Below are 26211 nucleotides of genomic sequence, written 5' to 3'. Positions count from 1 at the left end.
GTATTAGGTTTATTGTTATGGGGGCTAAATCCTTGCAAAATACTGACAAAGTTGAGGTAATTGCTTACTACCAATCAAGCTAAGAAAATTATATTAATTTAATTTATTGTTTTCCCTGATTTTCTTTTTTAAGTGGATGATTTCAGGGTGGTTTCTCTCAAATTGCTGCAGACTCATTTCAAGAAAGCTTTAGATGACCGGAAAATAAGCAGAGTGGAGTTCCTTCCCGTTCACTGGCACAGCTCCTTGGGTGGGGATGCAACAGGTGTTGACAGGTGCGTGGATTTTGAGAACTTGCTTTTCAGATTATTCACTTGTAGATTAAAAAATTAAACCATATGCCGAAACCGGTTTGGCTCAGTGGATAGAGCATCGGCCTGCGGTCCCAGGTTCGATTCCGGTCAAGGGCATGTACCTGGGTTGCGGGCACATCCCCAGTGGGAGATGTGCAGGAGGCAGCTGATCGATGTTTCTCTCTCATCGATGTTTCTAACTCTCTATCTCTCTCCCTTCCTCTCTGTGAAAAATCAATAAAATATATTAAAAAAAAAAAATTAAACCATAATGTGAAGTAGTTTATTATGACTTCAACATATATGCATATATATTTTAAGAGATGTATTTTTTTTTATTTTAAGTTTATACTTGCTCTGACATATAGTTAAAAACTGGTTGTTAAATTTACTTGCTACTTTGCTGTGTATGCATTTATTCTTCTTATAAATATTTAAGACAGGTGAGGAAGTTTAAGCTGGTTTTAGAATACGGATGCATAGTGGTTTAGATACAGGCTGATTATATGCTCTAGGGTGTTAGCAGCATCCCGGGCCTCTACCCAGTAGATAATGGTAGCACGGTCCTTCCCACAGTGTGATGTGACAACCAAAACTGTCTGTACTCATTGCCAGATGTCCCCTGGGGCTCAAAGCACCCAAGTTGAGAACCACTGATTTAGATGATTGTTTCTCAGTGGCAGCTCTTTGGGCAGGACAGTTCATTGTCATGTCCGATTGCTGCATGTGTACTCTAGGCCACTTAGTATCCTAGTCTAAATGCCACCAAATGCCCACAGCACTCATCAGGTACTGTGACAACTAAGAATGTCCCCACTCAAAAAAAATTTTTTTTTACATGTACTTTTTTTAAATTTTTTTATTTTTATTTCAGAAAGGAAGGGTGAGGAGGGAGAGATAGAAGCATCAGTGATGAGGGAATATCATTAATCGGCTGCCTCCTGCATACCCAACACTGGGGATTGAGCCCGCAACCCGGTCATGTGCACTGACCGGGAATCGAAACCTGACATGATCAATCACTGAGCCACGCCAACTGGGCCCCACTCAATTTTGAAAGCTTTCAATTGAGAACCATAGATTTAAATAATTTTTTTAATTTTTAGGTAATATTTATGCTAGAACACAGGGCTAATAACCAATGAAATTTGGTGAAAGTCATAATCTTTCAGGCACATGATTTAATAAAACTGATCCTGCAAACAGCATTATGACCATGCTGGGTCATATCACAAGGGTGTTTTCTTTCTCTGTGGATGTTCTTCAGCTTTGCTGTGGACATTCTCAAATCAGGAAAGAGCTTCATTCTTTTGGTCTTTTTTCTTTCTCCTGCTTTCTCTATTGTCCTTACCACCCACAGTTGCTGTAAGGTGTCCTGATTTCCAATAAATTGGAAAACAATGAAAGAATAGGCTTTCTTCTTTGAAATTAAAAATCTTTTCATAAGCCTTGTTTTATATGACTTCAGAAAATCCCAAAAGTCATACTGCAGTTAAAGGCACAAACAGCAACTTTTTTGCTAATCTTGGTGTATTTATAACTCTGTCTACAAAATCAACTCATAATTAGTTTGTGGATTTATTTACTCACTGTACTTTCAGGATTCAAGATCTAAGCTTTAAAAAATTCATAGATTTAAGGTACCTTCTCACAATATACTTTTTTTTTTCTTTCTAAATAGGAATATTAAGAAAATCACTTTACCAAGTATTGGTCGGTTTCGTCACTTTACCAATGAAACCTTGCTAGATATTCTATTTTATAATAGCCCCACCTACTGTCAGAAGATTGTGGAGAAAGTGGGAATGGAGATAAACCGTCTTCACGCACTCTTTATGAGTCGGAACCCAGACTTCAAAGGAGGGATCTCTGTTGCTGGTCACAGTTTAGGTAAAATTGTCAAATATTCACATGTTAAGCAAAATATTTGTTGAGTCAGCACTGCTTTCATTGTGGATGACACTGTTGGTGCAAGATTTAGAATTGTAGATTTCAGGTTTTATAAAGGGTAGAGATGAATGCTTCGAGTTTAGATTCTGCCTTTGCTATTCACCTTCCATGAATACCTACAAATGCTTTATATTTTAATTTATTCTGCTGTTTGGTAAAACAAGAACACTGATTATCAGATCTTGATTAACACCTAACTTTGGTATGACTTCTGGCTAGGGACTTTGAGAAAAAGTAGGAGAATATATTTAGTGATATAAAAAGTACCTAGAACATTATAAAGCAAAATGCTGCTTTTTTTTTTTTTTTTTTAGGTTCTTTAATATTGTTTGACATTCTGTCTAATCAAAAAGATTTGACTTTACCAAAGGCTTCAGGGTCTTTTGTTGTTGCTAATGGAGCTGTGAAGCAGCCACGTGTCCAGGAGAAGCAGGTACGGCCCAGTTAACATTTAGATTTGGAGTTTGAGCTGAACATTTTTCCAAAATCTGAACTGTCTGTATATGAAAATATGCTGAGGTTTACAAGTGTAATGGAATCATATAGCTTGTTGTTATTGTAAGAAATGGGAGCATGAGTGATTATTAACTTATATGCTTTTTCAGAATATTTACAAATTTGGATGACAAACTACAAAAATTAAGATGTGTTTTTAGAGCAGAATGGGTTAAGATTTTCTGTAGGCAGGGAGAAGTTTTATGGGAGTTTTTCTGAGCTTTGTAAAGTTTCCCCAACTTTATCTCACAGACGCCTGAAGACCCGAAGCTGGCCTTGGATGAGCCCGGTGACCTTGATGTTGAAAATGAAGAAGTCCTGACTCTGCAGGAAGCCCTGGCAGCACTTAGTCTCTCTGAATACGTTAGCACTTTTGAAAAGGAGAAGATTGATATGGAATCTCTGGTACTGATGATAGTTTGATTCATTTTTATTTAAATTTTTTCCCCGGTGTATAAATTGAAAATTACGAATGATTTGAACACTCATACATCATAATACATTCCAGATAAGGCAGAAATTTAAGTGTTTAAGAAATTGAAAAACACAGAACTGTGTTTTTTTTAAAAAAATTGATTTTGGAGAAGGGAGAGGGAGAGAGAGATGGAAGCATCAATGATGAGAGAGAATCACTGATCTGCTGCCTCCTGCACACCCCCTACTGGGGATCAAGTGACCTAGGCATGTGCCCTGATCGGCAATCGAACCGTGATCTGCTGGTTCATAGGTTAATGCTCAACCACCGAGCCACATCGGGTGGGCAAGAGTTGTTTGTAAAACACAATCTGAGGAGGCTTTTCTAAGTGTGACACAAAGCCCAAAAGTCATAAATGAAAAAAACTTGCATAGCGGGAGATGCCATAAACAACATCTAAAGACCAGTGATAGGTTAAGAAGAATATTTGGAGCACACGTTTTAGACACATGGCTTATTTCCTTACTATTCAAAACTTCTGCAAGTTTCTTACATAAATATATCAACACAATAGGAAAAGAGGCAAAAAATAAGAACAGATGATACAAAAAACAAAAACAAACAGCTTATAAGAAAACTCATAAGCGAAATGCAAATTAAAAGTGCAGTGAGGCCCCACCGAGGTGGCTCAGCAGTTGAGCGTCGATCCAGGAACCAAGGGGTTGTTGGTTTGATTCCCGGTCAGGGCACATGCCCAGGTATGGGCTTGATCCCCAGCAGGGGCGTGCAGGAGGCAGCCAGTCAATGATGCTGTTTATCTCTCATCGATGTTTCTATCTCTCTACCCCTCTCCCTTTCTCTGTAAAAATCAATAGAAAACATATTTTTAAAAAAAGAAAAATGTTCTTTAAAAAAAAATGCAATGAGATTTTTAACCTATCAGTTTGGCAAAAATAACGTGTTTCATAATATTGGGTGGGGCAAAAGTAGGTTTACAGTTGTGAGTACATGAGACAGTTTATTTTGTTTATTAATGATTGTGTTATTTTCCATATGAACAAGTGTACTAGTAAACCTATGTTTGCCTCACCCTATATACTATGTGGCAACGATGAGGGGAAGTAGGCACTGTTACATATTGTTGGAAACAGTGAATAAATTGGTACAATATCTCTTGAGGGCAGTTTGGCAGTGTCTTTTATTTTTTATCTATTTTCTTAAATATTTTTTTTATTGATTTCAGAGAGGAAGGGAGGAGAGAGAGACAGAAACATCAATGATGAGAGAGAATCATTGATCGGCTGCCTCCTGCATGCCCCCCACTGGGGATCGAGCCCGCAACCCAGGCATGTGCCCTTGGCCGGAATCGAACCCGGGACCCCCCAGTCCACAGGTTGATGCTCTATCCACTGAGCCAAGCCGGCCAGGGCTGGCAGTGTCTTTTAAAATATAAAAAATACATACCTTTTACCCCAACAGATTAACTGCCAGGAATATTTCCTGTGGAGAAATATACACACAAAAAATATGTACAAGGATACTGTAGCACTGTTTACTAGCAAAAGTTAGAAACACAGTTGGTGTCAATTAGTAAGGCACTAGTGAGGTCATTTATGGTGCATCCATGTGATGGTGTACCCTGTAGCTAGTAAATGAATGAGGCAATGTCAGAGATACTGGTGTGAAATGATCTCTTAGGTACATCATGTGAAAAGACCAAAAGTTCAGACCTGTTTGCATAGTAGGACATACACACACACACACACACACACACACACAGCAAAGCATATAGATGCTGTGTATGTGTAAGATCTCTCTCTTGAAGGAGAACAAGTTGCCATCAGCTGCAGCTGAGAGAGATGGGTTGGGTGGATGGGGCAGGACTGGAGGGGAGAGACCTGAAACCTTCAGCTTGACTATAGCTTTTGAATTTTGTACAACCTGCATGAGTTTTCTGTTAAAAAAGTAATAGAATGATTTGGATGTTGAGGGCTAAGATTTTACAGCCTAAATTAACCCATGATTTAAAAACTAATAACTTACCAAAAATAAAAGAATTGATTGCTTTAGATGTGTAGTTTCTTTATAATTTCCTTTTTCAATTTCAAGTCTGTGACTAGACTCATGAACGTGCTTGTTTGTGTTCTTTTGCAGCTGATGTGCACAGTTGATGACCTGAAGGAAATGGGAATACCACTGGGGCCCAGGAAGAAGATAGCCAACTTCGTCAAGCACAAGGCTGCCAAACTGGTAAAGCTCATCTTGTCCCAGAGAAAACAAGGCCCTGTGTGACTAGCTTAGGTGTTGGAAGTTTTCATGAATACCCTCATGAGTGGGCCAGCTAGCGTGCTCCCTGCTCCTGGACACAGTGATGGGGCTGATGGAAGCTCAGGCTTTGGAGTCAGCCATGCTGGATTTTAGGTTCCACGTAGGGTAACTGACCACCCAGTTTCCTTGGAACAGAGAGAATTCCCTGGACAAAGTCTTTTCAGTTTTAAAATGGGAATTTCCCAGGGCAAAAAATGGATAAATCCTGGATAAAAAGATGAGTTGATTGCCCTGCTTCCCAGTTCAGCCACTTACTCACTACATATCTGTGAGCGGTTTGCTTACCCTTTCTGATCCTTGGTTTCCTTCATCTCTAAAATGGGCATGATACCTTCCTTATAAGGTTAGAATGAGGATGAACTAACGCATGTGAAGATGAATACCCAATAGATGTTCGCTCATTCTCTCTTCCCAAACCCTCTCACCTTCTAAAGATAACATACACACACATCTCATTAATAATAGCCAGAAAGCAAAAATTAAATTAATTAATTTATTGATTGCTTTTAGAGAGAGACAGAGAAACATCTATTTGTTGTTCCACTTATTTATGCACCCATTGGGTGCTTCTTGTATGTGGGGATCAAACTTACAACCTTGGCATATTGCAGTGGTTCTCAACCTTCCTAATGCCGCGACCCTTTAATACAGTTCCTCATGTTGTGGTGACCCCCAACCATAAAATCATTTTCATTGCTAATTCATAACTGTAATTTTGCTACTGTTATGAATCATAATGTAAATATCTGATATGCAGGATGTATTTTCATTGTTACAAATTGAACATAATTAAAGCATAGTGATTAATCACAAAAACAATATGTAATTACATATGTGTTTTCCGATGGTCTTAGGCGACCCCTGTGAAAGGGTCACGACCCACAGGTTGAGAACCGCTGAGTTAGAGGGAGATATTTGAGCACAAATGATGACACATCAGTCCTGGAACAGTATTGTTCATGCTTTCTGGCCCCGGGAGAAGGGATGGGTTGATAAGAGAGGACTTCCCCAAGGTGTTGGTGCGTGAACTTGAAGGAGAGGCAGGACCTGGGGACAATGATCAATTTGTTCCCCAAAATAAATGTGAGCAGTGCTCCTTCCAGGAGAGGGCCTGCAGCTGAAACAGCTGATGAGCCGAGAGTGAGGGAGGGCAAAGTCCTGAAGGCCCAAATGGCAGGTGTGGAAGTGTGAATTTTATCTTTCGAGTGAGTGGTTCTCAAACGTTCATACGGCTATGAAAGTCATGATGCCTTTAAACAAATATCATGAATGTTGACCTGTCATCACTTATAAATTGGCATCAATCTCCTTTTTAATCTAAATCTTAATTTTACCTTTAGAAATTTTAAAATAATATAAAAGTAAATATTACAACTGCATTATGAAATTTTAGCCATGAGCAACTGTTTCTATAATAAATGGGTTTTTCAACAGAGTGACTCCTTCCTGGTTTTTCCGTTAGTACTTGTCCCCATGTGCACATCAACAAAACACAGCCTGTAAAACACAAACAAATGAAAAGCTGCCCTCAGACCCTACAGCATGTCCTTGACTGTATTCTGTAATAAAAGAAAAAGTATTCCATTGTTCTTGGAAAATTTTTAGAAGGAGCCTGATTTATACACTGTAGTTGCTTCGATAGATAAGTTATGGCATTATAAGAATATTTTGAAAGGAGTGAAAATCAGTCAAATGACCTTATTTTTTTCTAATCAGATGCATTTGCCTCAGAATGAACCATGACATTTTCTTGGCCATGTCGCCATTGGTCGCTCTTCATTTTTCATAGGTAATAAGGTGCTGCCAGATAAATAATAAGATAATATGGTGTACGCTATTGATTTACTGTATCTGAAATAATGGGACCAAAATTAGTTAATTACTTTATAATAAGGACATCAAGTATTTGTAGCCAGTGTTTTTTTACCCTTTGTAAACTATCTTAGTGATTCCCATTTGAAAAGGAATGGTTCTTAGTGTTGGGAATATTGGTAGTCATGTCTGTGTATGTTGGTTCACTTTGTTTTTACAATTATCGCATGTGGCTAGGGGAAACAACAATAGTTTGGCATAGGACAGTTTATGACCTATTTAGACAGCTCTCTTAGCAGTTTGGAATGAGTTCTATTAATACAATTGGAGGTTCTGCAGAGCGAGAGAGCAAATTTAAGCTGAAGAGACTGGACATGCCGAAACCGGTTTGGCTCAGTGGATAGAGCGTCAGCCTGCGGACTGAAAGGTCCCAGGTTCGGTTCCGGTCAAGGGCATGTACCTGGGTTGCGGGCATATCCCCAGTAGGAGATGTGCAGGAGGCAGCTGATCGATGTTTCTCTCTCATCGATGTTTCTAACTCTCTATCTCTCTCCCTTCCTCTCTGTAAAAAATCAATAAAATATATTTTAAAAAAAAAAAAGAGAGAGAGAGACTGGACATGGTCTTCATTTTGGGTTTGAGATTTAATCTTGTGCTGCCTTCAGAGGGAAGAGAGAACAAACCTTTCTGAATGTAATGGGGGATCAGTTCCCAGCTGGCTGGCAGAGAGCTTTCTTTTTCCTGTCCTGCCTGTTGAAGTCACCAAGTGGACTCTTCCTGCTTTCCTAGGGTTTGGAATTTGTTAATAGATGAGACCTGTTTGGCCAGCAGTTTTGTTGAGGCGTTGTCAAGAAGTGCTTAAATAGAGACTGTCCTGGTCATTCTCAGCCTGGGAAATGAGGGCCACTGAGCACGTGCCTGTGGGGAGGGACAAGTCCACCCAGGGCAGCTGTTCACCTCCCTGGCATTGCTGCCGCTGCCTCAGGCTGTGATGACAAACCAGAGTGAGTGGGTTCCATCGTACTAGATACACCTGCTCCATAATGCTCCCAAAGCTTTTGTTCACATTTATTTTGGGGAACAAATTGATCATAAGTATTTGGGGCAATATGTTTTGACAGTTCTTGCACCTGTGTAGTCACAACCTAAGACAAAAATAGAACATTTCTGTCACACGTGCTTCTTTCTAGCCAACTCTCCCGCCATACAACTAACCATTATTCTGATTTCTGACACTCTTGAAAATTTTGCCTGTTGTGTATGAAGGGAGAAACAGTATGTATGGACTCTTTGGTATGTGGCTTTTTTTACTCAAAATCATTCATTTTTATTCCATTGTATGAATAGACCACAGTGTGCTTATTTGTTCTTTCCAAAATGCTTTTGAGAGAAATTTGTTAGTGGCTCCATGCAGACATAATGTTGAGTGGAGACATTTCTCCTAGGTTACACATCTTTATAGAAGTATGTATTTTAAAATTATATAGTACTTCTAAACTGTCTAACATTTAGATTTAAAAGGAAGAAATTGGCAGTTTTAAACTTTTTTTTAAAAATATATTTTATTGATTTTTTACAGAGAGGAAGGGAGAGAGATAGAGAGTTAGAAACATCGATGAGAGAGAAACATTGACCAACTGCCTCCTGCACATCTCCTATTGGGGATGTGCCCGCAACCCAGGTACATGCCCTTGACCGGGATCCAACCTGGGACCCTTAAATCCGCAGGCCGACGCTCTATCCACTGAGCCAAACCGGTTTCAGCTCGGCTAAACTTTTTATTAGAAAAGTATTACAAGCAGTAGAATGATCTATACGTATAAAAGGCTAAGCGACCAGCCAGCCGGCCGGTAGGTATGACGCGCACTGACCAGCAGGGGCAGATGCTCAACACAGGAGCTGCTGAGCGACAGCAACTTTGCAGAGTGCCCTCTTGCACTCTGGGACCTCTCGGGGGATGTTAGACTGCCAGTTTTGGCCCGATCCCTGTAGGCCAGGCCTAGGGACCCCCACCTGCTGGGGGGACCCCCATTCATTCTGCAGATGCCCTTTGAGCCCCGGCGCTGCCCCAGGTGCAGCTGGCTGGGGAGAGACTGCGGGAGGTTGGCTCCAGGGCCTGTGTCCTGCCCGTCTTGCCCAGTCCTGCCCCACTGGCCACCTTCTAATTAATTTCCTTTCAATGTGCACAAATCTATGCACCGAGCCTCTTGTAATATTTATATTTAGACTTAATTGTAGCTGTTTTGTTTTTGTTTTTCATTGCCTCTTAATCTTTTTGTCTTAAGAATTTTAAAGTAAATTTTAGACATGGCGCTTCTTTGCTAAATATTCAATACTAGAGGCCCGGTGCACAAAAATTTGTGCACTCGGATTGGGGGTGTTCCTCAGCCTGGCCTGTGCCCTCTCGCAGTCTGGGACCCCTTGGGGGATGACCACCTGCTGGCTTAGGCCCGCTCCCCGGGGGGATTGGGCCTAAGCTGGCAGTCAGACATTCCTCTGGCAGCCCTTAGGGGATGTCCACTTGCCAGCAGGGAGCAGGCCTAAACTGCAGTCAGACATCCTTAGCGCTGCTGAAGAGGCGGGAGAGGCTCCCACCACCACTGCTGTACTGGCAGCCATCAACCTGGCTTGTGGCTGAGCAGAGCTCCCCCTGTGGGAGCACACTGACCACCAGGGGGCATCTCCTGCATTGAGCGTCTGCCCCCTGGTGGTCAGTGTGTGTCATAGTGACCAGTCATTCTGCTGTTAGGGTCAGTTTGCTTATTACCCTTTTATTATATAGGATGTGTTCCTGAAAGGGACATTTCTCTAATGACACAATGTCATTGTGCCTCAGAAATTACTAATCACTCCCTAACATTGAGGTAGCATGTGTCGTGGTGAGAGCTCATAACTGAACCTTTTCCTCGGGGTAATGTCATGAAATCTTGGTATTTTACAGGAACAGAAAAAAGCAGCCTCAGAAAAGAAGGCAGCAATGGCGGCTTTGACAAAAGGACAAGAGGGAAGTGCTCAGAAAGCTAAAGAAGTGGCTTCTCTCCCCTCAGAGTCCAGTGAGTCTAAGAGGAGACTTCCAGTCGGTGCTTGTGTGTCTTCTGTGCATGTGGATTATGAGTCTTTTGAGGTTGGCACTGGACAGGTAAGTCCACACAGTGTCGAGGGCTGCATCTTTTCCTTTGGAGTCACATATCTTTAGCATCATCGCATATCTTTCGATTCTTTAATTGTTTATTCCTCATTTATGGGAGGAGTAGAGAAAACAGATTCTAATAAAAATTGTATGCTTCCTTTATAATGTTCAAAATAAGGGGTTGAGTGTGTACTGAATAAATCATATAACTTTTGAAATTCTCTTTATTTCCGCTTTCTATCAATTTTATAGCATTTTTCTCTCATAGCCAATAACAGAAGTGGCAATAGTTAGAAAATTCTGCTTAGAATATATTCCAGTTTCTGTGAGAGAAAGTGCTGTGTTCACTGAAGGTGTGTGTTTTTAGTATTCATAGTGTTTTCCTTGGGGAAACATTGCTTTAAAAATGGATCAAGTGGTTAATGATGGAACATTTAATAATCTACTTTGATATTCTTGTATCACTGCCGTTGAAGTTTGAAATGTCTTTTGGATATTGCTTTCAGCATATTTATGTCATAAATAAGGCTCCATTATCATAAGTGAGTTCATGACTGATGTCAAAAGGAAAGGCAGGAAATGGAACTGAATGCTTGTTCAAGCTTTTGAGCCCAATTCATTCATAAAGATTGACTTTTAAAAATGTCTCTCTCTTTTTAAACATGAGAAAGTTTGAACAGACTCTAGCAAATAAAGGCAGCTATTTTCTCACCTGCCTGTGAAGGAAGGATCAGGGTGTAGGAGATGTGTGGAACCCTGAGCTCCATGCCACCTGGACACTCACTGTGTGCCTTTCTCTGGGACTTGGCCTTCGTCATGAAACTGGAATCACGGTTGTCAGTAGCTTTGAGCTCATCTCCCTTCAGTGTTATGGTCACAAGGAAAGGAATCTGTCCTGCTAGTATGTCCTGTTAGGAACATTTCAAGAAGGGATCTTATTTGATGTAGTTTAAGTCACAAGTCCATTCGGGACCAATTCTTGTTGCCTGGAGAGTGGGGCACAGATTGATTGTCCCAGCCCAAGTCACCTGCCACCTCTATGGTGGGTGGGCTGAGGTGAGCAGGTCGGATCAAAATGTTCTTAAGCATTCCAACCACAGCAACAGCATGTGTTGTTCATTACCAGAAAGCCAAGAAATACTGATTAAGCAAATGAAGATTAAAATATAACCGTGGAATTTCCTTAACCAGAACATAATACCATTAGCTGCTTGAAGACCTTCTAGACTTTTATTTGTGCATATATTTTCACAAATACGGGAAAATACTGCATGTAATGCTTTACTAAAGCCATGTACTGCTCTTCTCAAAGAACATACAGTTGAACCTTGCACAACATGGGCCAGTTCACATTGGAGTTGTTCGGGGGTCAACTGTGTGTATTGGTTATATATTCTGTGTCAGTAAACATTTTTCTAAACTTATTTTTAACGACCATTGTGTTTCACTGTTTTGAAGGTAATGCTTTATTCTGACATTCACTTACTGGATGTAGCTTCCTACAGCTGCCTTAGGAAAGTACCACAAACTGAGTGGCTTGAAACAACATAAATTTACTCTCACGTTTCTGGAGGCTGGAAGTCCAAGGTGGAGGTGTCACAGGGCCATGGAGAGGAACTCTTCCTCGCCTCCTCTGAGTGTCTGTGGATCTGCCACGTGCTCCTTGGCTTAGAGATGCTTACTCCGGTCCTCCGTTTTTACAGGGCGTCCTCCTGTCTTCACATCATCTTCCCTCTGCATTTTGTCTGCGTCCAAATTTACCCTTTTATAGTAACACCAGTTATATTGGATCAGGGCCCTCAGACCTTATTGTAGCTTAATTATCAGTATAAGATTTGCCAAATAAAGTCTTCTTGGGGAGGACAGCCCATAAAATTGAACATATAGGATCTTTCCAGTGTTTTAATCTGTTAAGCGACCCAGTGATGAACAGTTTTAAACCAGTTTTTCTGTGCACATTTTTTATTCTTTCTTTCAATTAAATGACTAGAAGGTTAGCTGGGACAAAGGATGCACAAAAGAAAATGTTGGTAGTTGTTGCTACTCGCTGCTTGAACGGCTGTGGCTGTTGGCATTCCCACTGCGTGGGCCCACTTACATACAGATTTTTTTCAATACTGTACATGTGTGTTCTCTTCCTTATGATTTCCTTAAGGACAACATTTTCTCTTCTCTAGCTTACCTTAAGAACACAGGGGATGCCCCTCTCCTCATCGCCCTCATTAATACAGACCGTCCCCAACTTACGATGGTTCCACGTATGATTTTTCAACTTTATGCGGGTTCAGGAGTGACACACATTTAGTAGGAACTGTGTTTTGAATTTAGAAGTTTGGTCTGTTCTCGGGCTAGTGTATGTGGTAGCACACTGTACTGCGATGCTGGGCGGTGGCAGGGAGCACAGCTACCAGGCAGCCAGGCTGCCACAAGGGCCCACAGTCAGTGTGTGCTGGATGTTGGGTTTTGTGTTGTCACATAAATTAGTCAACACTTTACTACAAAATAGGCTTTGTAGGAGGTGATTTTGCCTAGCTGTAGGCTAATGTAAGTTTTCTGAACCTGTTTAAAGTAGCCTAGGCTCAGCTACAATGTTCTATATTACATGCAGTTTTCACTTAATATATTGTCAACTTACGATCATTTTTTATTGCTGTTTGTTTCTTTCTAGGTTTCTGTTGTTTATAGCTCATTAGACTTTGAACCAGAGATTTTCTTTGCCTTGGGATCTCCAGTTGGTATGTTTCTCACTGTTCGAGGAGTGGATCGGATAGATGAGAACTACAGACTTCCTACCTGTAAAGGATTCTTCAATATTTATCATCCAGTGAGTGAATTGAATTAACTTCTGTTTTGAAGCTGAAGAAGCTGTGCTCTTTGTCCTAATAGATTCTCAGAGTCTTATTTCTTAGGAATTAATACTGATTTGGATTTTGTACAACTCAGTACTCTATTCTTATAGATACAGTCCAGTACTCTCCAATGAACTTTTCAACAAAAAAGCCTTTGTTCAAGGAAACTAGAGGCCTGGTGCATGAAATTTGTGCACGGGAAGGGGGTGTCCCTCAGCCTGGCCTGCACCCTCTCCAATCTGGGATCCCTCTCATAATCCGGGACCACTGGCTCCTAACCGCTCACCTGCCTGCCTGCCTGATCGCCCCTAACCCCTCTGCCTGCCTGCCGGATCACCCCTAACCACTCTGCCTGCCTGATTTCCCTAACTGCTCCCCTGCCTGCCTAATCACCCCTAACCTCTCTGCCTCCCTACCTGATCGTCCCTAACCCCCTCTGCCTGCCTGCCTGATCACCCCTAGCTGCTCTCCCCTGCCAGCCTGATCACCCCTAACTGCCTCTGCCTTGGCACCCGCGACCATGGCTTTGTCTGGAAGGACGTCCGGAAGATGTCTAGTCTATCCAGTCTAATTAGCATATCACCCTTTTATAAGTATAGATAATTCTGTTGCTTTGTGGCAAAGTAATTTTATCTACAAACTTGGAAGTCTTCTTACAATTACCAGTATTTTGAATAGGTGTGAAAAAAAGTAAATATGTCAGGTTTGCCAGTTTTGTGTGTGTGTGTTTTTTTTTAACCCAACTAAGGTATATAACTCAAAATAAAATAGATTTTTTATAAATTTCCATTTTTCTATTTACAGCTTGATCCAGTGGCATATAGACTGGAACCTATGATTGTTCCTGATTTGGACCTCAAAGCAGTTCTCATTCCACATCACAAAGGCAGAAAAAGACTTCATTTAGGTAAAAAGTAAATACCAGTTATACTGGTAAAACTTCCTTCCCATTTTTAAAATATTAACTTAAAATATTAAGTCCTTCCTTACAGAATTAATGTTCAGTGCCTACTATGTTGAGAACTTGTTTACTACATAATAGATGGTGCTGTAAGGAACGTGATGATGAGTTTCTTCTCCTGATGACTTTATCCCTGACAGCATTCTAACTACTGAGACATGTAGGAATCAGGGAAGGTGGTAATAAAGTGACATGATGCATACACTTTGGTAGAATTTGGCTATAATCTTTAAAATTGAGAAGCAGAGTAGCATTTGAACTAATGACCAAACCATCAAGAAATAAGGTTGATGTTCTCAAGTCAAGTGGGTGTTTATTTCCTTACTAATAAGACTGACTTTTCATGTTGAAAACATCCATTGATTCTAAGTGGGGTTTAAGTATCTCGTATGTCTGCTCATGGTTTAAAAGAAGGAAAAGTGATCATGCCCTCTTATTTGAAAGTTTTTTGGGGTTTTTTCTTTCATCATGCTTTAAATTTAACTCTTTTAGAGTCAAAATGAGAAATTTAATATTCAAAGACCTTGATTTCAAATAGGAATTATTAGACTAAAGTAGAAAAGATGAAGGGGTAAGAGTTTCTTCACTTTTAAATTAGGTTTTATCACAACCTCACATTTTAAAATTGTTTCACTGTTAAAGATTAGAAAAAGTCATCTTTTTACAGTAAGAAAAAGCACATGCCTATGTTTAATTACATTTTTATGGTATTGAGCTCCTTTTTTTCAGAGTGAGGAAATTTATAGATTTTAGCTGGATCAGGTTTAGTCATTACAGAAATGACAGGGATAAGATTCCTCAAAACATTTTAACATGTTGGAGGTTTTTGGTTGAGATACTCCATCTATATGACATTTAAGAGAGGACTAGGGCCCTAGCTGGTTTGGCTCAGTGGATAGAGCGTTGGCCCGCGGACTGAAGGGTCCTGGGTTCAATTCTGGTCAAGGGCACATGCCTGGGTTGTGAGCTCAGTCCCCGGTGGGGGGCCTGCAGGAGGCAGCCGATCAATGATTCTCTCTCATCATTGATGTTTCTATCTTATCTCTCTCTCCCTCTCCTTTCCTCTCTGAAATCAATAAAAATATTTAAAAAAAAAAAAAAAAAAAGAGGACTAGGCAGTGAATAATGTTAACTTTAGTTTTAATTTCTGTGGTGCAGAATTTTACCCACTGACTAAAAACCTGATGTGTTGTCTTCATCTCTTTAGAGTTGAAAGAAAGTCTCTCTCGCATGGGATCTGATTTGAAGCAGGGTTTTATTAGCTCTCTGAAAAGTGCCTGGCAGACATTAAATGAGTTTGCCCGTGCTCATACCTCTTCAACTCAGCTGCAAGAAGAATTGGAGAAGGTAGCCAATCAAATCAAAGAAGAAGAAGAAAAGCAAGTAGTTGAAGGTAAATATGATAATATTTAAGACCTTTCCAGTTCTTCAGAATGTTTTTTTTTTCAATGTAACCCATACATCATTTAATGATGCTTTTTCATTCTAGTCTTCTTAGTTAAAATGTAGAGACACCTCCTCTAAACGAAAATATTTTATGCTAAACTATATACTTGAAAATGCATGTCTTCCTTTCTAACGAGGTTTTTGCCTGATAGTTGCTGAACTTTTTACTTTGCAATGTTAAAGTTTCATTGAGATTCCAAAGGCCAGAGTGGAAGGTCAGAGTTGAGAACCAAGTTTATGTTCAGGCACTTGAAAGAAACGATTTCACTTGGAGAAACGATCTTTTCTGATGCTGTTGTTTGACTGTGTTGTTATGGACCTGACTGCCATGTCAGGTCATTGTGCCGTGATGTCTTTGAATTTTTCAGATTCTAATTCTATTTCCTTTCTTTCTGCAATGCTCTCTCACCCCTTTTCTTCAAAAGTTCTGTCAGCTCGTGGGCTCTTTCTCCTCTCTCTGGTAACCAGCCCTGCTTCCCCGGGCTCTTTGGAGGAATGGGAAATGAGCCTGGTAGCTCCCCAGGTTGCTACGTGTGTCAAGCAATATTCTCACTGAGCCCAGAAAGTCAGCTAAAGTCAAAGGATAATGATTAAGTGATTGACTTTGATATTGAAATGGTTTAAATTCTAGCAGAAAAGGTTGTTGAAAGTCCAGATTTTTCCAAGGAGGAGGACTACTTAGGAAAGGTTGGAATGCTGAACGGCGGCCGTCGAATTGACTACGTTCTTCAAGAAAAGCCAATAGAGAGTTTTAATGAATATCTTTTCGCTCTTCAGAGTCATTTGTGCTATTGGTAAGTATTTTCTTCTTTGATAACATTCAGGTGGCCTTTAGGTGCTAGCACAGGAAGCAGTTGTAGTTTTAGTGAGACTCTTACTGATTTATCATTTGTTAAGGAACATTCATTTGAACACCTGTCTAGTCAAATATTTTCCCCCTTTAGTTTAGTTACCCACAAGATGGCAGGAGGTCATCTGCCTTTGACCAGAGGCCTTGGTGCTAGCAAGGACTGTTTTGCAGGGATGCCTCTCCCAGGATGGGTGTGGTAGGAGGGACGGAGAAGAGCCATCTCTTTCTATATCCCCTCTCAACCAGGAGCACTGCAGTGGGTGGTTTTGCAGCTGAGCGGTCTCCATCCAGTTTCTAAGGACAGCTTTGGGAGTGCACTACTTGTTCTCATTTGCCCTTCTAGGTAGAGTTGAATAGAATAAAAGCTGTATTTCCCACCTTTACGCATAGAGATTACTTCTAATTGTCTCATAAGAAAATGTGCGCTTATTTTTTATAGGGAATCTGAAGATACTGCCCTGTTATTACTTAAAGAAATTTATCGAACAATGAACATTAGTCCAGAACAGCCCCAGCATTGATTGGACCTCAGCTTCACTCTGTGAGTTTATCTTTATTGTGTGCATAAATTCTGAATGTTCCATTCTGAAGTGTTTTTTTATGGCATTGATGTTCATCAACAATTTTCCCATTTTTGTTTTCTTTGAGTGTTTTCTATTTTTATGTAAAAGTTCAGATTAGAGACAGCAAAGGAAGGGAATTAGTGTACAGTTTACACTTCTGACTTGTAACAATCTTCTTATTCTGCATAGCATTTGAGTTCTTTTAAGTGTCTTTTAAAAATAGATTCTCAGGAACATCAGCTAGGAATTTCTTTGGTTGTAGGTTAACAGAACCTAAGAGGTTTACTCAAACAAATGGAGGTTTAATTTTATTATGTAACAGGGAGGGTTCGTTCGTTGAGTGATGCCAACAGATGCCCAGATTGTTTGCATCTTTTCGCCTGCATGTTGGCTTCGGCTGCCTCATAGTTAGGAGGTGGCTGCTGTAGTTGCAAACATCACATCTATACTCAAGGCATGACTAAGGATGAAGGGCAGCATCTGTCCTTTTGGTTGTATCTGTCTCTTTTAATTAGGAAAGCAAAATCATGTCCAAGATTTACTCATGTGTATTGATAAACTGTGTCACATGTCCCATGTCTCCCCATAATCCCAAACTGCACGGAAGATTGTACAAGTGATGTTTGAAGTATTTCCAGTCTTATAGAGGATAGGACTAGAGAAGGGAATTAAACATGACGAGCCAACCTACAAGTCAGCCATACTATATTCCTGACTGTCCTCCTGAGACACCTGACACATACCTCTTTTTTCTTACTTGCCGGGAGCCGGTCCATCCTTGCTGTTTCAAAGGACCTGGCATATATGGCATACTGTTCTTAAAATGTTTGCTCACCTTCTTGGCACTATGTGTTTTAACCAAGGTCTCCTCTCTGAGAAAGGTTGTTTCCCCAGGTAGGGATTTTCCCCTGAAGTTAGGGAGGGAATAAAACCCCTCAACTAAGTGCCAGGCAGGTAATTAATCACTTGAACTACGAACAATCATGCTTAAGCTACATAATCTTTACTCCCTGGAATGGAGATAAGAAACGCCCTAACCTTTGTAATAGAGATTGATAGGATTGAATCAACTGGTATAAATACAGATGTAACAAGACAGAACTTAGAACACAGAACTTAGAACACAGAACTTAGAAGACAGAACGTAGAAGACAGAACCTACACAGAACCTAGAGACAGAAGAACTTCGCTGGAGAGAACATGGCAAAAGATCCTGGACAGAAACTGGCCACAGAACCTAGAGACAGAACCTAGCGAGAGAACATGGCAAAAGATCCTGGACAGAAACTGGCAACAGAACCTAGAGACAGAACCTAGCGAGAGAACATGGCAAAAGATCCTGGACTGAACCTGACTACAGAAATTGGCAAGAGAACCTGACTAGAACCTGGTGACTGAACCTGGCTGGAGAACCTGGCTGGAGAACCTGGAGAACCTAGCAAGAGAACATGGACACAGAACCTAGCTGGAGATCCTAACCAGAACTTCGCTGGAGATTCTGACCAGAACTTGGCTAGAGATCCTGGCTAGGCTGCTGATCAACTGAACCCTGTCTCCGTGTCCTTCCTTCTTCGCCGACTCCGTCTACACCTTTGGGAACCCCTGGACCTGCTGGGGTTGGACCCCGGCACTTGCTAGATTATGCATCACTTTAAAAAATGGGAAATGTGTTTTTTACAAGTTAGAAGTTTTAAAGCCTTTGAAAGAGAAAAACACAAACTGTTGAGCTCTGAATTACTGAAGTCAAAAGTAGTTCCTGGCAATTTTTGGTTTTCTAATAATAAATTATAAGTTCAGCTTCCGCCTTATTTTGGAAAGGGGTATACTTTTAGTAGAATTTACTTAGAAATGTTCCTGTGCATATCCAGTCAACAGGAACCTCATTGAATACTAGAGGCCCGGTGCACAAATTCATGCACGGGTGGGATCCGGCCACAGGCAGTTTGTGGGCTAGCCCCACCCCTGATAGGGGTGGGAGGGGTGGATAGGTGGCGGGGCCGGCCAGGGGGAGTCACTGAGGGTGGTTGGCCAGCCGGCCCTGCCCCCTGGTAGAACTCCCTGTTGAACTCCAGTCCAACTCCTGGTCGAGAGACAATTTGCATATTAGCTTTTTATTATAGGATAGTGCTCTGTACCTTGAGGTTTTCCATCAGCCATATTGCTTGCACAGCTTTCCACATTAGCTTGTGTACATCTTTTTCATTCTCTTTACTAGTTACATGGTAGTCCATTGGATGGCTATATCTCATCCTATTTAGCCAGTTACCTGTTAGTAGACATTTAAATCATTTTCGAATATATATTAGTATTAAGGAGTCTTAGTCTATAGAGTAGGAAAGAGATCTAAAAAGCCATTCTATAATCAGACTCTTGATAGTTTTAGCAGTTCTTACCATTTCTGATAGTATAATGATAAAATAAACTAATTGTAATGTCAAGGTTATCACAGTCCAGATTTTCAATTATGAAATAGTCTTTCAGCCGCTCAACTATTTATTTAGTACCTACTGTGTGTCAGGCACCAGTTTTCATGCTGGGGATAAGTGGTAAACAAGACTGCATTTTCATCTTTAAGAAATTACAGCAGGTGACGGGGAGGGGGGGCGCGCGGAGCACGGCCCCACACTCAGGCCCGTGGGCACCGCGCCCGCCCCACGCGCTCGCACCGGCGGGCAGGTGAGCAGGCGGCGCCGCCGCCCCCAGTCACCGGCCCCCCGCCGACCGCCCAAGCCTCTGTGTCTGTCTCCGCCGGCACAGCGCGGACGCCCATCAGGTATGAGGAGAGACTTTTACTTCATTGGAATGAGGAACCCAGGGCAGCAAGGGCACATCGCAGACGATGGAGGACTGTTCTTGCTCTGCTGCATAGACAGGGACTGGGCTGTAACTCAGTGCTTCGCGGAAGAAGCCTTCCAAGCGATCACCGACTTCAACGACCTCCCCAACTCGTTGTTTGCATGCAACGTTCACCAGTCAGTGTTTGAAGGAGAAGAGAGCAAGGAAAAATTTGAGGGTCTGTTTCGGACTTATGATGACTGCGTGACGTTCCAGCTACTTAAGAGTTTCCGACGTGTCCGAATAAACTTCAGCAATCCCAAATCTGCAGCCCGAGCCAGGATAGAGCTTCATGAAACCCAGTTCAGAGGGAAAAAATTAAAACTCTACTTTGCACAGGTTCAGACTCCAGAAACAGACGGAGACAAACTGCATTTGGCTCCACCACAGCCTGCCAAACAGTTTCTCATCTCACCCCCTGCATCTCCTCCCGTTGGCTGGCAACCCATCAGCGATGCCACACCAGTCCTCAACTACGACCTCCTCTACGCCGTGGCCAAACTTGGACCAGGAGAGAAGTATGAGCTCCATGCAGGGACTGAGTCTACCCCAAGTGTCGTCGTGCACGTGTGTGACAGTGACATAGAGGAAGAAGAGGATCCAAAGATCGCCCCAAAGCCAAAAATCATCCAAACCCGGCGTCCCGGCCTGCCACCCTCCGTGTCCAACTGAGCCACCGCTCCGCCTCGGCGATATGTCTCCTCTTTATCATGCTTTCTTTTCCCCGTTGTTTGTCAAAAAAAAAAAAATTGCCTTTAAATCAAAAAAAAAAAAAAGAAATTACAGCAGGTCTTTCATTACAACATTGATGACATGCCGTAGGAACTTTACTCTGGTTTATATTTAACAAGCTTGTGATAAAAATAGGTTTTGTTATATGCTGCTTTGACACTTCCAAGAACCTATCCCTGCAGGTTAAATGAGGACTTACTGTATCTTCCACTGGGAGGAGGTTTGACAATAACCGTATATTCTAACCCATAAGTGCATTTCAGACATTGACAGCTTCTGTGGAAAAGATAAAATAAGAAGATGTGGAGAGTGACCGGGTTACTTCTGGGGAAGGCTTTGCTGACCCAATGGCATTTGAGTTGAAAATCGAATGATGAGAAGGAGGTGGACACATGAAAATAAAGGAAGACACTTAAAGCAGAAAGAAAGGCAGCTGCAAAGGTCATGAGATGGGAACAGACATGTCACGTTTGAGGGACAGAAAGCGGCCAGACTAGCCAGAGGGTGAGAAGTTAAGGGGAGAGTGGAGGCAGGTGCGTCAGAGAAGTCGTGGGCCTAACTATGAGGGATCTGTAAGGACTTGGTTTCACTCTAAGTGTGATGAGTCATTGAGGGACATGATTTGGTTTATCCCTTTAGAGAGATGCTGTGGGTACTGGTTGAAGGGTAGGCTGTTGAGCAAAGGAAGGGAGACTGACTAGGAGTCTAGTGGTGGGGATGGTCAAAGATGATTAAACTCCAGTCTGGTTTGGAGGTGAGTTGTTTAGGACTTACTGACGAATTCATTGTGGAATATGAGGGAAGGAGGAGCTAAGGATGACTTTCGGGATTTTGATGTGACCAACTGGGTGATGGTGCTACTTTTCCTGGGGGAGCTTATGGAGTGAGTAGGCTTTTTGGGGGGGGGGGGGGATGAGAAATCAGTAGTTCTGCTTTATCAATCAGTAGTTGGTCTGAAGCACAGAGCTAAAAAGAATAACTTTAGAATCCTCAGAATATACTTGCATTTTAAAGCCACACACTGGGTGAGATCACCCAGAAAGAATAGAGAAGAGTGTAGGCAGAGAAGAGAAGGGGAGCCTTTGGAGAAGGAGGAACCAATGAAGTGACAGAAAATCTCCAGGGGTTTGTGATCTCGGGGACGCTGAGAGGAGATTGCTTCCAAGAGGGAGTGGTTGGTCATGTCAGATGCTGTTGAGAGGTCAAGGAAGAGGAGGGCCAGGAATTTGCCGTTGCCTTGAGGAGGGCTTGGACGTCCATCCTCGTGTCATGGCAGAAGGAGGTGGATTGTGGAGAGGTAAAAGGTCAGGGAGGACAGAGCTGTGCTGTGAAGGGTGACAGAAATACGATGGGGAAGTTTTATGATGTTAAGGTGTGTTTGTTTACTAGTGGTAGTGATTGAGTGTGGAGGATGAGGTTGATAATGCAAGGGCAAACGGGGATGGAGAAAGACTTGAAAAGGCATGGGGGGTGGGGCCAGGGCAACCTGCAGGGTTTAGCCTTAGAAAAGGAGCAGGGTTACATCTTTATGTGGTGACAGTGGAAGCCGGTCCATGGGCACAGATAGGGATGGGGAAGTGACATTGGTGGTGGGAAGAGGAGGTTCCCTGGTTACTTCAGCTTCATTTTGGAAGGGTGGGAGAGGAAGGTCATCAGTCCAGGGCTTATGGGAGACCTGAGGAGAGAAGAGCAGAAAGATACTCATTTCAGAGTGTGGGGAAAAGGAATTTACTAGCAAAGTGTGGTACGATTGTATTGTAGGCGTGAATTGAATGCTCATTTGATATTTTCGTCAAAAATTTGAAGTGAGTACAGTGAACACAATTGCCTGACTTTTTTCTGACCACCACTTGGGTAAGCAGATGTTTGGTTTTACTAGGATTAGGGTTTTGCTGGGTAAGTAATACAGGAAGAGAAAGACAGGGAGCTGAAGAAGGTGATGGAGAATGAAAAAAGTGAGAGGCCAGTGTCAGGAAGAGGTCACAGAATCAGAGGAGAGAGGAGTACCCTATGTTCAAAGTGGGGATCGCCAAGACAGGGTGGTGCATCACCAGGCCATAGGATACAGTGTGGGTGCTGTTACACTCTGCTAAGCAAATGCTGTGTACTTAGAAGCAGTTTTAAAAAGTACTAAATAATAGTACCTCATAAAGAAACTTTCGAAAATACAGGAAAAAAAATAAGCAGCAGCAGAAATCACCTATAATCTTGCCAGTTAAAAATGTTAGAAGTTAATCCTCCTAAGCTTTCCTGAGTCTCATGTATTTCATATTATTTGTTATTTTGTTGCCTGTTTTTTTTCCCACTTAAAAATATATTGTGTCATTTTCCCACATCAGCCTACGATGTGTATTTGCGAGTGTATTTAAAATTTTTATTGGTTTTTCTGAATGGGTTATACTTAGAGTAGGTTCAGCTTTTATTTACTTATTTTTAATTATTATTTTTTTTAATCCTGACCCAAGGATATTTTTCCACTGATTTTTAGAGAGAGTGGAAGGGAGGGAGGGAGGAGGGGGAAGAGAAAGAGAGAGAAACATCGATGGGAGAGAGAGAGAGAGAGAGAGAGAGAGAGAGAGAGAGAGAGAGAGAGAGATGGATGAATTTGTTGCCTCCTGCAGGTGCCATGACCTGGGCCAGGGATCGAGCCTGCCCTTAACCTGGAATCAAACCTGCAACCCTTCGGTCCACAGACTGATACTCTAACCACTGAAAAGAACTGGCTAGGGCAAGTTCAGCTTTTAAGTGACAAAAGTGAAGTATTTCCCTCCCTGTCTCTTCCCCAGTTCCCTTCCCAGAATCTGTGTCCTAAGTATGTGTTACGTGTTTTTTTTTTCCTTTTTAAAAGACATATGACAGGTAAATAGATAAACTGTTATTACCTTTGTATCTTTGATATGTTTCCATATCCATCATCCACTCACCATGCATTAATCCTGGATTTGACGAATGTTCTATCAAGTGCCCAGTGCTGCTGTGGGCACTGGGGCTTACAGCAGTGGGCCACACAGAGTCTATGCCCGCTGCGGGGATAGACAGCGAACACACAGTTGGAGTGTGTCAGATGGGCTGGACTAGAGCAGTAGGATGAAGGCAAGAGGCAGTGCCTTTGTGTTTGTGTGTAAGATGGCAAGGGAGACTCTAAATGATAAAGTGTCATTTAAGCAACTGCCAGGTGGATATCGGTGGGAATAAGGTATTTCAGGCAGAGAAGAAATGTATCAGAAATTAAGAGTCACCTCATTCTTTTTCATGATAGTATAGTACTCCATCAGTTTACACCATGATTTGTATAACATGTTCCTTGCTGATAGGTACTTATTATCCTAATCTTTACTAGTATAAATAGTGCTTCAGTGGTACATGATATTTAAGAGCTGCATTGTATTCCATTTTATAGTTTTCTTTATTAAAATGCATTGTTGGGTGTTTAGGTGATTTTTCTGTTTTCACTATTATAAATAATTCTGACATGTAGTTGTACATCCTTTTTGCACATCTCTGATTGTTTGCTTGGGATAAATTCCATAGAAACAGCATTGTTAGATCTAAGTATGTTGCACATTTTAAAAGATTTTGGATCTATAATAACCCCTCTATCCTTCTCCCCTCCTCTCTGTAAAAAATCAATAAAAAATATTTAAAAAAATTTTTTTTTGCCAATTTGATAGTCAGAAATTGTTATGATATAGCTTTACCTTACATTTTCATTACTAGTGAAATTGAAATTTTTTGTATTTATTTGACTGCTTGTATTTATTCTTTTTTAAAAAATATATATTTTATTGATTTTTTACAGAGAGGAAGGGAGAGGGATAGAGAGTTAGAAACATCAATGAGAGAGGAACATCGATGAGCTGCCTCCTGCACACTCCCCACTGGGGATGTGCCTGCAACCAAGGTACATGCCCTTGATCAGAATCGAACCTGGGAACCTTGAGTCCGTAGGCCGACGCTCTATCCGCTGAGCCAAACCAGTCAGGCTGTATTTATTCTTTTGTCAATTGCCTATTCTTGACCTTTACTTATTGTTCTGGAGGTGCCGGGTAGGGTATTTTTATTTCTTATTGATTAATAATTATGGTATTTAACAGTAATAACCTTTTGCCATTGCACATTTATTTTTGCTTATACTTTGGGTATTTTGGGGGGTTGTGGGTGGGGAGCATGGTTTTAAAATACGTAGGCCAACCTTTTAAGATTATTATTTAAAAAAAAAAAATATATATATATATATATATATATATATATATATATATATATTTTATATGCCCAACATTTGTTTTCTAGGCTTTCTGCATCTCTTCTATTGATTTATTTATCTGTTTACCATATTTCACTGACTTCAGATTTTATATTTTTCACATTTCAGCGTCTTTAAATTTGGAATGCATCTTACAAACAGCTGTTGCCTGGAGGGAAGTTGAGTTCTTCTGGACATTGTTTGCATGTTTTGGCCGATCATTGGGGGCACTGCCACCCTGCGCCTTCTGAAGCGAATTTCTCTGAGAGTTTCGTGGGCTCCGCTGCTATTGTGAATTCAGACACAGAATTTGCAGGCAGGACAGGGTGGGTGTACTAGTTCAGCCACCAAGGTATCCCCTCCCTCCATCCCCATTGTCGAGGAGGAGGTGTGCAGACTTCTCTGCCATCCCTTCTGCGGGACTAGTTATTTTTTCACCCTTCCCAGAGGCTGTAGCCATTTGGCGTACTCCCTTTTTGTGCAGGTCTCTGTCTCCTTTTAGGTTCGTATCCTGGGCATCTTTTATTTGCATGGTGCGTAAAATAATGATGTATTAGATTCATTGAAATATGGTGTTTTATTATAACTTCATAGTTTTACTGTCTGGCAGTGCAAGTTATTAGTATGCCATAGTCTTGGCAATGATTCCAAATAAATTTTGAAATTATTGAAGTTCCCCATTAGTCTCTCTTCACGAAACGAACAAAACTCAAACAGTATAGCCCTAGGATTTTTAATATCACCTAATATGAAAAAGTAACACCCTTTCATTTCACACTTAATTTGTTCATTGTTCATTGTTTTATTTCTTCTTCTACTTGGTTGTAAAATTGAGGCAAGAACTTAAGTTCCTAATACTGAACTAATACTATGAAGTAATTAATTTAAAATATTAACAATTCAACGTACATGGTTCATTCAAGGAGAGATCAATTTTGCTGAATTCTTTTATGTTTACCTCATTTTTTCCTTTCTAGAATTATTCTTAAGCCCCAGATTAACCTGTCAGAAAGTTCCTTTTACTCTCTATACTCACCATGATATGAAGGTCACCTGCTATGAACCTCACAGAATGTCCCTGTCTGACTCCTGTCCCTTCCCTCTGGTGGCCTGTCTGTCTGAGGATGTGCTCACAGGCTTGCTTTTTGCAGGCCCTCACAGTGTGTTCTTTGGCTCCCAAAAGGAACAACAGTGCATTACTATGTTATTACTGTAAGCTTGTGAGATTCACCAAGGGTTCCTTTTTCTTTTAAAGACTCTTGTCTTTCCAGAAAGTCACCATATAAATTACATTGCTGAGAAAATTCTC

The 26211-nt window shown here is 41.2% G+C and overlaps 2 protein-coding genes across 2 annotated transcripts in view; both read left to right on the top strand.

Annotated features, from left to right (window-relative positions):
- SEC23IP (SEC23 interacting protein) overlaps positions 1 to 25578 on the top strand; it is a 42710-nt gene extending 17132 nt beyond the window's left edge. The window contains exons 8-19 of the mRNA XM_081105171.1: positions 134 to 275; positions 1975 to 2183; positions 2558 to 2676; positions 2991 to 3143; positions 5308 to 5403; positions 10235 to 10432; positions 13092 to 13247; positions 14077 to 14179; positions 15441 to 15626; positions 16311 to 16473; positions 16969 to 17070; positions 25032 to 25578. Of these exons, the coding sequence (XP_080961297.1) occupies positions 134 to 275; positions 1975 to 2183; positions 2558 to 2676; positions 2991 to 3143; positions 5308 to 5403; positions 10235 to 10432; positions 13092 to 13247; positions 14077 to 14179; positions 15441 to 15626; positions 16311 to 16473; positions 16969 to 17050 (1607 nt within the window). The 3' untranslated portion in view covers positions 17051 to 17070; positions 25032 to 25578. The remainder of the gene's footprint in view (positions 1 to 133; positions 276 to 1974; positions 2184 to 2557; positions 2677 to 2990; positions 3144 to 5307; positions 5404 to 10234; positions 10433 to 13091; positions 13248 to 14076; positions 14180 to 15440; positions 15627 to 16310; positions 16474 to 16968; positions 17071 to 25031) is intronic.
- On the top strand, positions 19759 to 20599 carry LOC308529123 (calcipressin-2-like; the record flags this gene model as incomplete). The annotated part of the gene is made up of 1 exon (XM_081105172.1): positions 19759 to 20599. The coding sequence occupies exon 1, from the start codon at positions 19868 to 19870 to the stop codon at positions 20597 to 20599; it is 732 nt and encodes a 243-aa protein (XP_080961298.1). The 5' UTR covers positions 19759 to 19867.
- Positions 25579 to 26211: the final 633 nt, after the last annotated feature.

This window comes from Myotis nattereri (genome assembly GCF_964212035.1).
Source record: "Myotis nattereri genome assembly, chromosome: 13".
NCBI classification, from domain to species: domain Eukaryota; kingdom Metazoa; phylum Chordata; class Mammalia; order Chiroptera; family Vespertilionidae; genus Myotis; species Myotis nattereri.
The sequence above is the reverse complement of the archived record's forward strand: the minus strand, read 5'-3'. Positions and strand labels throughout refer to the sequence as shown.